The sequence below is a fragment of the Pinus tabuliformis genome, chromosome 7 (genome assembly GCF_031772625.1).
Source record: "Pinus tabuliformis cultivar Carrire ecotype Pingquan chromosome 7, CPIR1, whole genome shotgun sequence".
Classification (NCBI taxonomy): domain Eukaryota; kingdom Viridiplantae; phylum Streptophyta; class Pinopsida; order Pinales; family Pinaceae; genus Pinus; species Pinus tabuliformis.
This window is the reverse complement of record NC_142293.1, coordinates 1,844,950,510-1,844,967,487: the sequence shown is the minus strand read 5'-3', so window position 1 is coordinate 1,844,967,487 and position 16,978 is coordinate 1,844,950,510. Positions and strand designations below refer to the sequence as shown.

The 16,978-nt window shown below is 37.8% G+C and overlaps 1 protein-coding gene across 3 annotated transcripts in view; it reads right to left on the bottom strand.

Moving 5' to 3' along the window:
• The window catches only part of LOC149255801 (zinc knuckle (CCHC-type) family protein), a 250,775-nt gene that overhangs the window by 18,557 nt on the left and 215,240 nt on the right, over positions 1 to 16,978 (bottom strand). For 2 of the 3 annotated variants that reach the window (XM_089460575.1, XM_089460574.1), the window contains 3 exons: positions 14,859 to 14,976; positions 14,354 to 14,690; positions 12,947 to 13,237 (listed from right to left, as the gene is read on the bottom strand). In XM_089460575.1, coding sequence (XP_089316701.1) covers positions 13,201 to 13,237; positions 14,354 to 14,690; positions 14,859 to 14,976 — 492 coding nt within the window. In that variant the 3' untranslated portion in view covers positions 12,947 to 13,200. Of the gene's footprint in view, positions 1 to 12,946; positions 13,238 to 14,353; positions 14,691 to 14,858; positions 14,977 to 16,978 lie in introns of those variants that run through there. The other variant, XM_089460576.1, reaches the window with a different exon arrangement.

Here is a 16,978-nt window from a genome sequence, read left to right as displayed (position 1 = left end):
AAAATTGAAATAAATTGCTCTAAGCATAGAACATACCTAAAATTAACACTATCATTTCTAGAGTGGTTGTGTGCTTGTGGAGGCTATTGAGCATCATTTTAATGCAAAAATCATGAAATGCATGTACATGACACCTACAAAGTCCTTTCAATACATATGAATGGTTTAAATTTCATCAACAAGGTATATCAAATACCCATCCATATGTGAACTCCAATTCAAAGAAGCTAAAGAGGAGTTTGAACTTGCTTTGAAGCACATGTGAAGAACAAAAAGGAGCTAAGATGTTTGCAATTGCCAAAGCCAAGAACATGTTTATAATTTTTTAGTTGTGGTTTCATATTCTAATTTATGAATGTATTGTTTATATCTGCTCACAATAGAATTTGTATGTTGGTTTCTCTATTAAGCCTCATAAATTGACATACCAAACTATTTGATTTCTAAATTCAATGGTAGAAAGATCGAAATGGCAGCGGTATACCTTGGTTATGATAAACTTTATGATGTAATGGAGTTGGTGGTGAGTTTCACAGTACATGAGACCCTCAGTGATTCGAATGAGAAGATGAATTTACTCTTTAATAGTGTATAAGAGTTTGTACATTTGTAATTTGTACAATCATTGAATATCTTCTTATTATTTTTCATTGTGAACTACACCCCCTTGCCATTTATGTCAAAGGGGGAGGTAAGAAAATTGGTGAGGAAAAGGGGATGATCATTATGTTGTCATCAATGCCAAAGGGGGAGATTGATGGCATTGTTGTCATTGATGGCAAAGGAGCAGCAAAAGCATAGGAGCAACAAGGTATGTTGCAAGGATATTTGACAACAAGAAATGAAGGTGATGGCAAAGGAACAACAGGAACAACAAAGTGTAAAGAAACAAGAAAATATGATGGCACATGTATTGTTGATGGAAAACTTGTATTGATACCACCATTTGTATACCTTGGAGGTAAAGGTGAACATAATGGTATGCTTCTTGTGTTTTGTGTAAGGGCCGATTTGAAGAGTGGTTTGGTTGAGTTGAATTGTTGTGATGCAAGGGAAAGGCAAGACTCCATGAATGCAAAGGCAAGACAAAGACATGATGCAAGGCAAGTCAAAATGCAAGGCAAAGACATAGAAAAATATTGTGATGCAGGGCTATTTGAATATGATTGCAAGATTGTATTATTGCATGTTATTCATTTATTTTATTGACATGAAGAATATGAATGCGTGACATTTGGATATGATGAAATTCATTTTATGTATTTTAATATTCAAGAGTTCAAGGAGTTTTGCAATTGAAGAGACACCTTTGGAATGCAAAGAGACGTGATAAATTCCCTATTATAATTGAATATAATAACAATCTCTCTTATTAAATATTAAGCTATTTGGTCGGCTCTTTCTCATTTACTTTCCTCCATTCCATATTAATTACCCTTCATTCTTGTTCTTCTTTGTGGATTCATCGTGACGATGAGTCATGTTATACACTTGAAACATCGACACACAAAAATGGCTATTGTGGTTAATAATCTAAATATGCAAGATACTCCAGATTCTCACCACATAAATCTTCAAACACTCATTAGTTCCCTGAACAGAAGGGATGTTTGGACTGAGATTCGTACTCTTGAAAAGATTAGGGTAAAAAATCAGAGAAGAGAGGTTGATCTATTCTTCCTAAAGTACTGTAGAAACTTTAACCTTATCCCTTTCATCCCCTGTATAAAACATAGACTTCCCAGCCACCAAAACGCTGTGGCATTTAACCGACTGACCATGTCCCTAATTCGTCATGAAATTCGTAGAATTCGTTATTCCTTGGACCGATTGTCATCATTGGCATACAAAAAACATCTTGAGCTTGCTCAGTTGAGTCGTTCCGACTTATGGATCATCGTTGATGTTGCAGCAGCTCTCAAAGCGATAGAGAAGGTCATAGGGTCCAAGATAAACAAGAAAAGAAAATTAATAAGCTTGAAGCTCGTGTGAACGATTATCAAAGGTTGGAGAACGCAAGATCCTCTGTTGTGGAAAATTCTCGGGAATTAATCAACGCGCAATTGTAAATAATAATGCAGTCAACAACAATACACCGAATCATATAAACGACTACCATGAAGGAATACACAGTGTTGCAACCATGGATAGGAAATCGTCTTACTCAGTGGAAAATACCTGTGAAGTGTGCCCAGGTGTAAATAATATTGTAGTATTAAATGACTATACATCAGAGTATAAAGAAAATTCCACAAACAAGCATACCATCGAATGTCTAGGAGGTGCGAGCATGGATAACTTATAAAACTTACAAATTGGCCCTGCATTAAGCATAACATATAGTGTTACTGAGACCGCCTCCAACAAAAGGGTGTTCATAAAGTCATGTGTTCATGTGGGGAGTGTTACATAGGAGAGACGGGAAGATCCTTCAAGATAACACTCAAAGAACATGGCGCTGACATTAAAAATGGTAAAATTCGGTCTGAAGCACTTTTTGAGTACTCAACTAAGACATGTCACCATATGTGCCTCGAAGACACCAAGATAATCGCTAATGAAAAGCATCAGTACAAGCAAAAGATCCGTGAAGCCCTTGAGATTATTAAGCATCCTCACAATCTTAATAGAGATGGGGGTTTGGAGGTAAGTAGGAGTTGGATTCCCTTACTCGCTTAAGACCCCATAGCTCACAACCATGACTAAACTGGTTTCACCTCTCCAGTTTTATTTTTTCCCTTTTAATCTTTTTCTTCCTTCCCTCACATTCATCCCCTCATTAATCTTTTCACTCCATTTCCCTTCCATTTTCCGTCTGTAGCATCCAAACTAATAATAATTCAATAACTTTATTCTAAATATCCTATCATAAGATTAAAGTTGATAGTTCATTAAACAATGACTATTAACTTTATTCTTAGATTCAATAATAAGAATTTAATAACAATGATAACATAAAACAAAACACATCATCCTTATTAATTAAAACATCATCATCAAAATTTAAATATTATAAATAATCCTTAATACTTTTTTAATTATTCACCCTTATAAACAATGATATTATTATATTATTAATTAAATGCATTATTAATAATAATTTTTATTATTATTACTAATAATGATAATAATTAATACTTATAATAGTATTAGATTATATTCTCCATTATCCTTGATATAAATTATTCCTAATATTAACCTTATTATTAGTAAATTCCCTATTATAATTGAATATAATAATAATCTCTCTTATTAATTATTAGGCTATTTGGTCGACTCTTTCTCATTTCTTTTCCTCCATTCCATATTAATTACACTTCCTTCCTACTCTTCTCTGTGGATTTGTCCTAACGATGAGCCTTGTTGTTAATTTTGAGTATGTTGTATGCTTAGAGAAATTTATTTCAATTTTCATAGTTAACTCAATATCTTTTCCAGATTAGCAATCACATCAACATTAAAGTAAACCGCAGATAGAACATGAAAATAAATCGCAGAAGACATGCCAAGACAAGAGGACACAAGATGTGGCACTAGCCAGGGACAAACCCCAATGTGGGGAAACCCTTGATCAATTCTTCTTATATGTTCTTCAATAGTTCAGCAGAGAGAGAGAGAGAGAGAGATAGTACATTTACAACAGAAGTCAACACTTCGACTTTCTGGATAAGAGAATCGATCATCTCTACATGAGATCAGTGGAAGACATGTTGCTTCAACTGATTCTCCAAGGTGACTCCTTCACCTATCATTGGGTTGCATCTCGTCCATGTGTTGCACCTCACCGTGTTGCACCATGCTACAACATCATACCATGTTCCTGAGCTGCACCATGTTGCTCCACTATTGAGTTGTACCTCATCACGTTGTACACAACTTGCTGCTCTTAATCATCATGCTGCTGCACTAGTTGTCATTTCTTTATGAGATAGGTCACATTTAGTGCTCTTCCTTCTTACAGTCAACAATGTAGGTATTCAAGGTGAGGCTCTACCACTTGAGCGATCCTTATATCAAACTATGTTGTTGGCTATGGCCTACAGCCTAGCCCAACAGCAAGTTAAGCCTATGATTATTGAGTCCAACAAGATTGACTCAATCTGAATATACACAAGGACAATTTTCTTCATTGTAATGACAACCTTATAAATTGTCCTCATGAATAGCCTCATCACTACACTGTCACCACACTTCTATGACACAGTCTTTGATACTGTCATGATGACTGGTTAGGGCACTTCTTGGTTGTAGTTTAGGGATCCAAACAACCCTAAAACAACAACCTCTAGTTCCTCCTTATTGAAGATTCTATTTTCCCTCAAGAATAACATTAACGTGCTCAAACAATCCTTAAATAAGCCATGTTGTCACCTACAACAATGTGGCATTATGACAGCAGCTTAGATGATTGTAACAGGGCTCTTAGAGCTGCGTATAAGGTCTTCTTGTTGTGGAATAAGGACTGCACATAATAGTGGCTAGGGCATCATCCTAAATTGTGTCTAAGACCTTTCCTTGACATTGTTTAGGAGGAGCTCCTTCAGGCAGCATATAGGTCCTCCCTTGACTGCGTATAAGTCTCCTTCAAGATTACGGATTAGGGCTCCTCAACATCGGATAGATTAGGTCTCTTTTGACAGCTTTTAGTCTTCCTTTTTGCAGCGTATAGAATCCTCCTTCAACTGCGGATATAGGGATGTATTAAGACCTTCTTTTGCTGCGTAATAGGACCTATGGTAGGGCTCCTTCCAACTGCGGCTAGGCCTCTTTTGTGACTACATCTAGGGCTTATTAAGGCCTCCTTTATACAGCGTATAAGGATCCTCCTTGACTATGTCTATAGGGCCTGCGTCTAGATGTCCAACGTATAGATCTCTCCATTGATGAAGCTTGATCTTCATTAGGGCAGCGTAGAGGTCTCCTTCATGATAGCGTATAGAATAGGGCATCCTCTAGGGCAGCTTATCCTCTTTAGGTCTCTCCTCCCACCAAAACCCAAAGACAAGTGGAGAGGAAGAGATCACCAAGACGATGAGTGTCTAAATGACTTGAAGTCCTCCTTTATTTATACTAAAACATTGAGCACAAGTGGGGTTTATTTGGTTGTTGGCCGACCTTGACGAACTGTCCCATAACACAAATAAATTCATATCTCCATGAATACTTATCAGAATCGGGTGATCTTTAGATCAATCCTACTCCTCTCGATGAGAGGGATCCAAGAAAAATATCAGTTGCCATTAATAAGATGACCCACATGGAGTTTGGCCCTAGTTGCCATTTTAACACTCCCTCTCAACTAGGGAGAACTCCATCCGCTGATCCATATGTTCGACTGTACTATCTCTGCCATCAGTGCCCTGCACTGCTCTGCTCTGCTTTGCTTTGCTCTGCTCTGTTAAGCTCTGCTCAGTTCTGCTCTGCTCTGTTGAGCTCTGCTTAGTTCTGCTCTGCTCTACTGAAACATGAAGAAGAAGAATTGATCGAGAATGTCTTATACCATTCTCTATTGACCCGAACTCAATTTCATCTTACTGACCCGAAGTCAGTTTTATTGATCCCAGATCAATATCACAAGAGAGTGTCTCAAATCACTCATACTAATCTCAGATCAGTTACATTGATCCCATATCAATGGAGGTCATCCTAGCATAGGGAGTGCAGTAGATACAACAATGCGTCCATCGATAGTACTACTATGGTCCCTAACCCCATTTCCCTACTCATTGATCAGATGAGAGGTACTTCCCATGAGTCATAGACTGCATGGGTAGGATGCTTTGACAGGGGAACTAATCATCATGTCCACAGGAGAACGAATCATCTTGTCCCACAGTGGCCATGGGAGAACTAATCATCCCGGCCCACAGGAGAACTAATCATCATGTTCCATAGTTGCCACGGGATAACTAATCATCCCTGCCCACAGGAGAACTAATCATCATGTTCCATAGTTTCCACATAAGAACTAATCATCCTAGCCCACAGGAGAACTAATCATGTTCCATAGTTGCCACAAGGTATCACAAAGAAAGGTTGAACCTATCACCCTGTACATAGCGCACCACCAGGGGAGGGTGAGTCACCCTGTGGTCGTATGTCGCTCCAATAAGTACCCCAAGCCCCCCAGAGCTCCCAGAGCTCAATGCATGCAACACGCAGGACCCTTATACGAAGGTCTCTCAATGACTCCAAGTCGTTCGGGAAAATCACAGATTTGACCTTTCCTCGGGGCTTTGCCAAAGTGTCTGCGACCTGTACATCAATCTCAATGCGACGGAGCCTCCTCGCTCATCGACTTCTCATATCCCAGATAAGGTAGTATCTGACGTCTATATGTTGGAGAATCATCGAATACGGGATTCCTCAATAATCAAATCCCCCCCTGGTTGTCATAGAGGATCACAGCGGTTTTCATCATGTGTACAAACAGCTCACTGATGAGCTTCCACAACTAGGTAGCTTCACACGAGATCATACTCGTAGCTATGTATTCGATCTCGGCGGTGCTTATAGCAACTGACTTCTGCTTCCTACTCATTCATGATATCGAAGCAGAATCCAAAGAGAACCAACACTGAGAAGTGCTCTAGCGATCCTCCACACTGCTTGCCCAATCAGCGTTCGAATAATCATGCAGCTTCATATTTCTGGCAGAGTATCTCAATCCATGAGAGATTGTGCCCTGAAGATATCTCAGAAGATTCTTGGCACCAATCTAGTGAGGCTCAACCAAATATGATCTCACCATGCTAACTGCGAAGCACATATACAGATGGAAGTTCACCAAGAACATCAATGCAGATGAGTTTATGAAACTCAAAGGCATTTCCCAAATCTGGTCCGGCATCACCACCATATAACTTTTGAAAGTTAAGATCCTCAAGGTACGGACTTGCAGTTTACCATTCCATATATGGAATCCAACTCCCTCTTACTTTTGCAAGTGAGAGGGTCTACACCTGTGAAAAATAGGTCGTTTCTCAGAAGGTGTCGGTATGAGAGGTCTATCATCCACAACCTTCAAACAATGGTTTGGATCGGCTTCACTTTTAGTGAATCTCAGCTTCATCAAACAGCTAGCAATCCTCTCATATTAGGCCCGGGGTGTTTTACTTCAAGCCATAGAGAGCTTTCTTCCACCTGTATACATGAGATTCCCAATCATGAATCACAATCCCCTCAGGTTGTTCCAAACCTGTGGACTGGCTACATGAGGGGAATGGTCCCCTTGTAAGATTTTCCTTCGGTACATCTCAGACATGTACCTTCATGCTCTTCTTGAATTCAAGTATTCGAGTCACCATCTGACTCACATCGGTTAGGGCCTCATAAAGTAGATTTCAAGGGTTATAGATGAGATATGTCATGATCCCCAATGGACCATCCTGCAACTTGACACAAATTGCCAACCCTGAACCCATGAGTAAAAGCATCTTTGAAAATTTCATTTTCAAACACGCACCTTTTCATTGATGAATGCCACCCTGTAACCTTTGACTTCCATTGCCGAAATGGACACCAGGTTCTTCTTGTGATCAAGTACATAAAAGAGATTCTGTAAATGAATCGAGTTACCCTCATTCAATTGAGGGGTAACACCCTTTCTGGGATAGGTGGCATCGAATCCAAGTATAATCCCACGAATGTTTCCATCTCTACCAAATTAGAGAGAGAGCACCCTTCTATCTGATGGAGTGCCTTGAAGCCCTAGAATCAATAAGCCAGATTCCCAAAGAATCTGAAGGAGAGGGCCAATACAAGATAACACTTCTTTATCTTATCAGAAACAACATTTGATTCTTCATACCTGGGCTTCCTTGCTTTCTCTGAAGAGTTGGTCGTATCCTTGATGACCTGCATTACCTATCATTCCTCCGATCATTGAAGATGTCCCTAGAATGATTGTTATCATCATCAAGTGATGTGTCCCTGCCAGTCGGACACTCCTTCGCATAATGGCCGAACTTATTTCAACCAAGGCATCTGCCTTTCCTTCCACCCTTAGATCCGGTTTTCCCATAGAAGTGATCTTCAAGTAGGCCATCAGAAACTTCCACTGCACCATTCTGATAATATTCTCTGCTTCAACTTCACCCTTGGTGAATTAGAAGAGGGATGAGGAATCCATTAATCCTTTTGTCCTTTCCCAACTGTCTTTGGTGATTGCTCGTTCACTCTTGCTTGGGCTTTGTCTTCACCTCAGCTCTGATACCATGTTAATTTTGGGTATGTTCTATGCTTAGAGCAATTTATTTCAATTTTCATAGTTAGCTCAACAGCTTTTCTAGATTAGCAAACACATCAACATTAACGTAAACTGCAGATAGAACATGAACATAAATCATAGAAGACATGCCAAGACAAGAGGACACAAGATGTGGCACTAGCCAGGGACAAACCCCAATGTGGGGAAACCCTTGATCAATTCTTCTTATATGTTCTTCAATAGTTCAGCAGAGAGAGAGAGAGATAGTACATTTACAACAGAAGTCAACACTTCGACTTTCTAGATAAGAGAATCGATCATCTCTACATGAGATCAGTGGAAGACATGTTGCTTCCACTGATTCTCCAAGGTGACCCTTCACCTATCATTGCGCTGCATCTCGTCCATGCGTTGCACCTAACTGTGTTGCACCATGCTACAACATCATACCATGTTCCTAAGCTACACCACGCTACTCCACTGTTGAGTTGTACCTCATCACGTTGTACACACTAACTGCTCTTAATCATCATGCTGCACACATCATGTTGTTGCACTAGTTGTCACTGCTTTATGAGATAGGTCATCAACATTTAGTGTTCTTCCTTCTTACAGTCAACAATGCAGGTCTTCAAGGTGAGGCTCTACCACTTGAGCGATCCTTATATCAAACTGTGTTGCTAGCTATGGCCTATGGCCTAGCCCAGCAGCAAGTTAAGCCTATGATTATTGAGTCCAACAAGATTGACTCAATCTGAATATACACAAGGACAATTTTCTTCGTTGTAATGACAACCTTATAAATTGTCCTCATGAACAGCCTCATCCCTGCACTGTCACCACACTTCTATGATACAATCTTTGATGCTATCATGATGACTGGTTAGGGCACTTCTTGGTTGTAGCTTAGGGATCCAAATAGCCCTAAAATAGTGACCTCTAGTTCCTCCTTATTGCAAATTCTACTGCCCCTCAAGAATAACATTAACTTGCTCAAACAGTCCTTAAATAGGCCACGCTGACACCTACAGCGATGTGGCATTATGATAGCTACTTAGATGACAGTAACAGGTCTCTTAGAGCCATGGATAAGGTCTTCTTGCTACGGAATAAGGCCTGCACATAACATGTGGCTAGGGCATCAACCTAAATTGTTTCTAAGACCTTTCCTTGACAACGTTTAGGAGGAGCTTCTTCAGGCAGCCTATAGGTCCTCCCTTGACCGCGTATAAGTCTCCTTTAGGATTGCGGATTAGGGCTCCTCAATAGTGGATAGATTAGGTCTCTTTTGACAGCGTTTAGTCCTCCTTTGTGCAGCGTATAGAATCCTCCTTCAACTGCGAATATAGGGTTGTATTTAGACCTACTTTTGCTGCGTAATAGGACCTGCGGTAGGGCTCCTTCCAACTGCAACTATGCCTCTTTTGTGACTACAGCTAGGGCTTATTAAGGCCTCCTTTATACAGCGTATAAGGATCCTCCTTGACTGCGTCTATAGGGCATGCATCTAGATGTCCAGTGTATAGATCTCTCCATGGATGAAGCTTGATCTTCATTAGGGCAGCGTAGAGGTCTCCTTCATGACAGCGTATAGGATAGGGCATCCTCTAGGGCAGCATATCCTCTTTAGGTCTCTCCTCCCACCAAAACCAAAAGACAAGTGGAAAGGAAGAGATCGCCAAGAGGATGAGTGTCTAAATGACTTGAAGTCCTCCTTTATTTATACTAAAACATTGAGCACAAGTGGGGTTTATTTGGTTGTTAGCCGACCTTGACGAATTGTCCCATAACACAAATAAATTCATATCTCCATGAATACTTATCAGAATCGGGTGATCTTTAGATCAATCCTACTCCTCTCGATGAGAGGGATCCAAAAAAAATATCAGTTGCCATTAATAAGATGACCCACATGGAGTTTGGCCCTAGTTGCCAATTTTAACACTTGTTATAGACTTGAAACATCGACACACAAAAATGGCTATTGTGGTTAATAATCCAAATATGCAAGATACTCAAGATTCTCACCACAAAGATCTTCAAACACTCACAAGTTTTGTCATTTCATATTCGTGTGAGTAGAACACAAACAACCATCAAATTACATTTATGAATTTGTGCAAGGTTGGAGAGCTAGTTGTTTAGAGTGTTAGAGAATGTGAGAGTTAATTAAGATCTTATGCATTAGTTACCTGGCATATATAGAGCAGATGTGATGCAGATTTAAGGAGAAGAAGAATCAAAATTAGAGATGGGGATATGCAGCACTGTAGACCAGGTAAACCAGCATATTGTTTTCATTTGCATGAAGGGATTGGGGTCTCCTTTCAAGTTGTGCCTTGATAAATATCTAGTTGAAGCCTATTGAGGTAGGAGTCTCCTATGGGTTGTAGCTTCCTTGCATGTTGTAGCGTGCAAAAAATTGAGGTGGCAGCGTACTGTAGGTTGGAGAGTAGAGAAAATCATATGGAATAAGGGAGTAGGAGCTTTCCTTTGCATCACAACAATAAAAAAAATTGTGGTTTTCTCCCTTTATGGGTGTCCACTTATATCTAGTGTCCATATGTGCTTGATTTTATGTGTTGATGTGATTTTATGGTTTACGCATTACTTGTGGTTCACATATTCAATTTGTTGGTCATTATGTGTTAAGTTGCTCATTTAAAAGTTCAGTTAATGAGTTTTAAAGAAAATAAATTAATGTCCATGAATGTACTAAACTGATTCACGTCATTCCCCCTCTTCCACGCCCCTCTCAATTTAGTAAAGTTTTCATCACATTTGTCATATCTATTCTCTCTCTTATATCTTGAGTGGAAGGAGGAGGTCTTCTTTGAGGAGCGGGTTCTCTTCTTGAAGCAGATCTTGGAGCAAGTCTTCAATTAGGCCTTCTCCCTATACTTCTTTGAAATCTTCAAAAGTTTCTTCTTCCCTTGTCATTCTTAGAGTGGGCTACAAAATCTTGAGTCTTCCCCTGGATTCGCAATCATGCCTCTGGAAACGAACCTTGATTCTTCTTGTGTGCAAGCAACCCACAACTTATGAAAGGAGGGCAGATTTTCTCTTCCACTAATGCTTGCTACAAAAGGATCCCAAAGATTCAAGTAGACCACCCATTGGCACAACACTACCAATTCTTTGTCAGATGCTTCTTCAATAGCTTTGAGTTGATCTCTTATTTGAGATATCCTTACAAAATATGATGCCACGATATCATTATTTTCCATTTTGATATTGCAAATTTGACCCCTCAAACTTAGAGATTGATTGATGTTGTTGATAGTGTACAATCCAGTGATGGCATCATATGTCTCCTTGAAAGTTTGGTGATCAACAATATAAGGAATTAGATGACCCCTAACATATTCCACAATGATGCCTCTTACCAAGATGTCATCTTCCTGAAATTTGCCTTTTCTTGCTTGGTCAGCTAGTTCAGTAACTTTTCTTGTAAAAATACCCAAGACCTTGTGCCTTGCAAGCACTAGGTCAATCCTAGCCTTCCATGCCCTATAATTTGTAGCTCCTTCAAGCTTGTTCTCGATCTTCATGAAGGAATTCATGATGAAGATGTCCAACCAAAATAGAAAGTAGAATCCCGAAACTCTTCAAAGTGTTTCTCAATGCTCTTTCCCTTCACCAAAGCACTAATACCATGTTGGTTTTCTAGTGCAATCAAGACTAGTACAATTTTTCGAATTAATAACTACTTCCAGTGATACAATTAGTCTTCTTATAGCATTCGAATCATTAAGCAATTATACATGAAAATTTTCAACCATTCACTTTCTTCAATAGAGCAATATAGATCACAACAAACAGTAAAACAAGAGACAATGGACACCAATTTTTAGGCTAGCAGCCAAGGAAAAACCCACAAGGGGAAAACCCAACCAATCTTTCCTTACAAGAAAGAATTCAGTTTATCAAAAGTACATCAAAATATTCCAAACAAGATTCCAAATTCTGACCTCAATATATCCAAGTCAAACCAGTCAATGGAGAAAGAAAATAGTCAACTCTGGTAAAAGTCCAAGTCTGCAATAGAGACTGAATTTCGGCACAAGGTATCTCAGAACAGAGGCCGAAATTCAGTCAAAAGTATAGTCAATGAACCAGTCAAGATCTCGGTCACATGACAAAGTTGACTTGCTGTCAACAGCCCAGAAAAATGTAATTTGATCAACTTCAGTCAATGATCCTCAGAAAGTATCAGCCACTGAAAACAGTCATCAATTCGATCAAACAGAGAGCAAAGAACCAAAGTCAAGGCTGGTCAAAACAGAGATCAAAGCACTGGTCAACACAGAAATCAAATCTCCTTGTCCTCTCCTTCGCACTTGTGAACTTCTCCTTGCTATTTCAAATTGAATGATGTGAGTGTGATGATGCCAAATGAGGGTCAACAAACTCTTATTTATATGTGGTTTACGAGGGTGGTTTTGACCTTGCGGTCAAACCTATTCATCATGTAGGGCCGACTTATGCACTTTAGGCCAACTTGGTCAACATTGAAAAATAACAATTTCTCCTCTGTTTTGTAAATGAAAATACCAACCATAGCTACCACTTTTCAACACTTTAGACACTATCCAATCTTCTAATGTGTACATCTTACTTCTAATAACGCAAAAATTCAATATGCATATTTTTGTGAAACTGTATTTGCTTACTTTTTCTTCTAAATTAAACACACATTTCTGTTTCTTTTTCAGAAAAATATAAAACATCTGCACAAAACCAGCAAAGTATCGGTTACACAAAAAACCAAATATGTACAAGGTCCTCCACATTAAGTTCCATTACTTTTACTTGACTTTGGAATATGGTACTTCAAGTACTAATTTATCCATGTCATTGTACAAATTTATCCTGCAGCCAAACATTGTCTTTCAAGATTGTAAAATGTCTGTTTTTAATTCCTTGTAACTCGCTTTTGCTCTTGGGACCTGCCCATTCACAATGATATACTTCCAATAGATTCCTCTTCATTAATCCACCTCTATAACATATGGCCAGACTTGAACTCTGTCCAAGAATAGCAATATGAGTCAGTACTACATAAGAACCTTCGATAAACAAACAGCAGAAGATTCAAATCTGAGAAATTTTTCATATTTTTAGCTTTTCCAATAATAATATTTATAAGTACTAGCAACCAATCAACTTGCGCTTGAAATCCATTGTACACAGTTACGTTAGATATAGCCATCTTTCAATTTTTTATTTAGAAGTACTAGCAACCAATCAACTTGTGCTTGAAATACATTGTACACAGGTAAGTTAGATATATCCATCTTTCATTTTTTTTAAACCATTATACTGCAACAGAAGACTAATATGAAATGCCATACATGTCAAAACGTCTCATATTATCAATGGACATGGGTTTGTCAACCAAAATCAACATGGTTAGGCAAGATGTACTCTGTTTTCGTCCAAGAAGATTTAGTGATTGACTACTTACAACTAATTATTGAATTCATATGCTCATTAGCTCCATCACATTCACTGGTTCGGAAAAGCTTGTCCATATACTTGAATTTCTGAATGTTTTCCGTTATGGCAATTTGTAGTATGTACCATGTAGTGTGATCTCTGTACTTAAAAAACCAGTTATCATTGAATATACATCATATGGGCATTACAAACTTTCATATTAATAATGACTATCTTTATTTTCCTGAAATTTAGTGTTTTCTTTCTTTTTTAATTTTCCAAGTCAACTCCCGAGATTTTCCCAAGTCCAAAACAGCTCTTACTCTTCAGTCCCATCAACTCATTTTCTGAGTCAAGTCTAGCAACTTTACTCTTAGCTCAAAATTTTCCAACGATATTGACCTTTCAAGCTCAATCATAATAGAACAAGACATGAGTAGCCACACTCTTGATTGCTTAATCAAGGATTAATCAATTAATGAAGTCCATGTAGCAGCAAGCTCCTTTACAGTGACGAGTGCAATTTTGAGTTTAATTTGGAGATACATAAATTACAATGTCATTCAGCAATCTGACTTTTACAAATTACATGTGTTTTGGTTGCGGAACTACTACAGCATAAAAATCTGGCTTCATAATCATCTAGAGCAAACAGCTCCGAAATTTGGGCCAACTATGGCAGTGAAATAGCATCGTTGCACTTACTCTGAATCTGAAGTCAAAGATACGCTACGGTCAGAATTGTGTCGCTTCCGTTTCTTATGCCGATGATCAGAGTCTGAGCTTGCCGATGTGGAAGAAACAGAATGGTGCTGCTTCCTTTTCCTGTGTTTCTTTCTGGACTTTTTCCTTCCTCTATCACTATGTCTTCTCTTCGTTTGAGATGACTGACTTCTATGATGATCATCACTACTTGTTTCAGACTCTGTTCCCTGTGACTTCTTGTGCTTGCTTTTTTTCTTTCTGGATTTGTTTTTCCTCAACTTATCTTTTGAGAAACTGGTCAATAGTTCTGGAATGTCAGGTCCTCCATTTAAAAATCCTGGAACATTGAAAACAACTTAGTACATATGAACTGATCAGAAAAAACCAAGATGCTTAATCATTAATTAGCAAATCCTAGTGATCTGGCCCTCACTAAAGATCCATACTACCGCTACAAATTTATTGCTGAAGTGAAACTGTCTGTAACACCCTAAACAATACAAACCTCCATACTCGTCAAAAATGTCTTCTGGAATTATTTGCTGGTTTGGATCATCTAACTTGAATCCACCACGGGGAGGGCTTATACCTCCTGGCTGCTGCTTAAGCTCCCACTTTATGGGCTGCATAAAAATAATATAAATAAGAATTAACCTCTAGGAATGGTAATAATACATTGAAAAACTGTATTGTTTTTTGCTCTGGTAAGTAACTAATGGTAAGTAAAAGTGACATTCCCCTTTATCTTACCTTTCCTATTCTTAAATTTTTAAGATTACCATTAATTGTTTCAGGATGTTTAAGAGTGGTTCCAACCTCATCAAACTCCCTATGGAGAAAGTAGAATTTCACATCCATTCAGAATAGATCAAACTTAACAGTTTTCAGGATTTTAGGATTGACAGGGTTATAGCATTTCCACTCGATTGCACAATGATGAATTAGCATGTGATGAATTATTATTGTTGGATTTTATCATCATTTTTTCTTTTACAATTTTAGAGACAGAAACCCTGACATTCCCCCCATCCCCCTTGAATTTCCCTAAAATTTGGGGGTGCTACCACGTTCCCCATTACCTCTTTCAAAGTTTCAATACGGGTACCCAAAAGTCTTGAACCACGCATTTGTAAGCCCAAATGTGTACAATCTATGGCCCTATAGGGCCATGTGGGATGAAGCGTAAAAGTGTATCCCAGTTTGTAACGAACAAAGTTCATATACGCAGTGGAAATCTTCAAAATAATTCGAAGACATCAACATCCATTGTAGGACATGTAATGTATATTAAATATTGTATAAGAATTGATATGATATATGAGATGATTACAAATGAGAATGAGGGCTTGCTTATATACCCTCGGCAGGTGCCCTTTCATGAATGGTCATGTCTTTAAGACATGCCTCTTCATTACTAACTAACTAACCATTAGTTAATTAATTATTATTTATTATTATTATATTTATATTTGTTATTTTTTGATGAATTATATTCATAACATTGCCTCTCTTCAAGAAGCTTTGTCCTCAAAGCTTACTGAGAATATCTTCTCATCTCTGAAATTTCATCTTCGTTGATACAAGATGATATGATGCTCTGAGTGATAAACAAAATTGCCGTACTGAAAATGGATCGGAGCATCCTAGATTAATCTTCTGTGGAATCTTCTGATCTCTGGAAATTTGTGATGAATAGTTATCATAGCAGCACAAATTTTCTTTTTCTTTTTCTGATAGATTCTCCTTTAGTTCCTTATCAAAACTTTCATTTTCTTGTTTTAATCTTTGTTTCTTAACCTTGGACTTTTTTATCTGTGAAAGTAATTTCTCATTGTGGTCCCTTAGCTGCCCAATTTCTTCGTTGCTTTCTGTTAATTTTTCATAAAACCGATCTTTGAAATCTTTAAATTCTTTGATGCTTCATTCTTTTGTTGAAGTTTTGTGATTTCTTCCTTTAATCATTTTATTTGCATCTCCTCATTGTCTTTAAGTTCCTTTGTACTAAATAATCTTCCACACCATAGACAACATAAATTGCATTTTTTTAATATATGTATATCCAATTTCATCTAAATAATTTGGACATTTAGTCCAAAATAGTGATTGTTGTATGGGACTCATCTTGACTACTTCATTATTTTCGGATTAGGCTCCATTTTTCTTGACTTGATAACCTTCCTTGGTATTTTAATTTTTTTTACTATATATATATATATATATATATTCTCAACAATTGTTTGTTTTTTCTTAAACTCTCTTCTTTTTTAATAATATTTTTTAACCTTTTTTTTACTTCTTTTTTTTTATAAACTTTTTTTCTATATATATTTATAATCTTTTTCTTTTTTTCTTTTTAGAAAGTTACAACCCTAGTGAAACGTGGCTATTCACCTCTTTGGGGTATAATATAAAATATATGTCCACTTATGTGCCTTTCACTCTGTTAATTTTTTCCACGTAAAATGTAAAACTTACCATTCACATAAAGAGATTTTGTATTTCCTTTTGTTCTTTTTTTACCTTGAAAATACCATGCGCAATTACCATGGGTTGCTAAAACCATGAGTTTGTAAACCACTTAATGAAAAATCAAAATAATCTTATCTACTCTTCCTTCTCTTACGT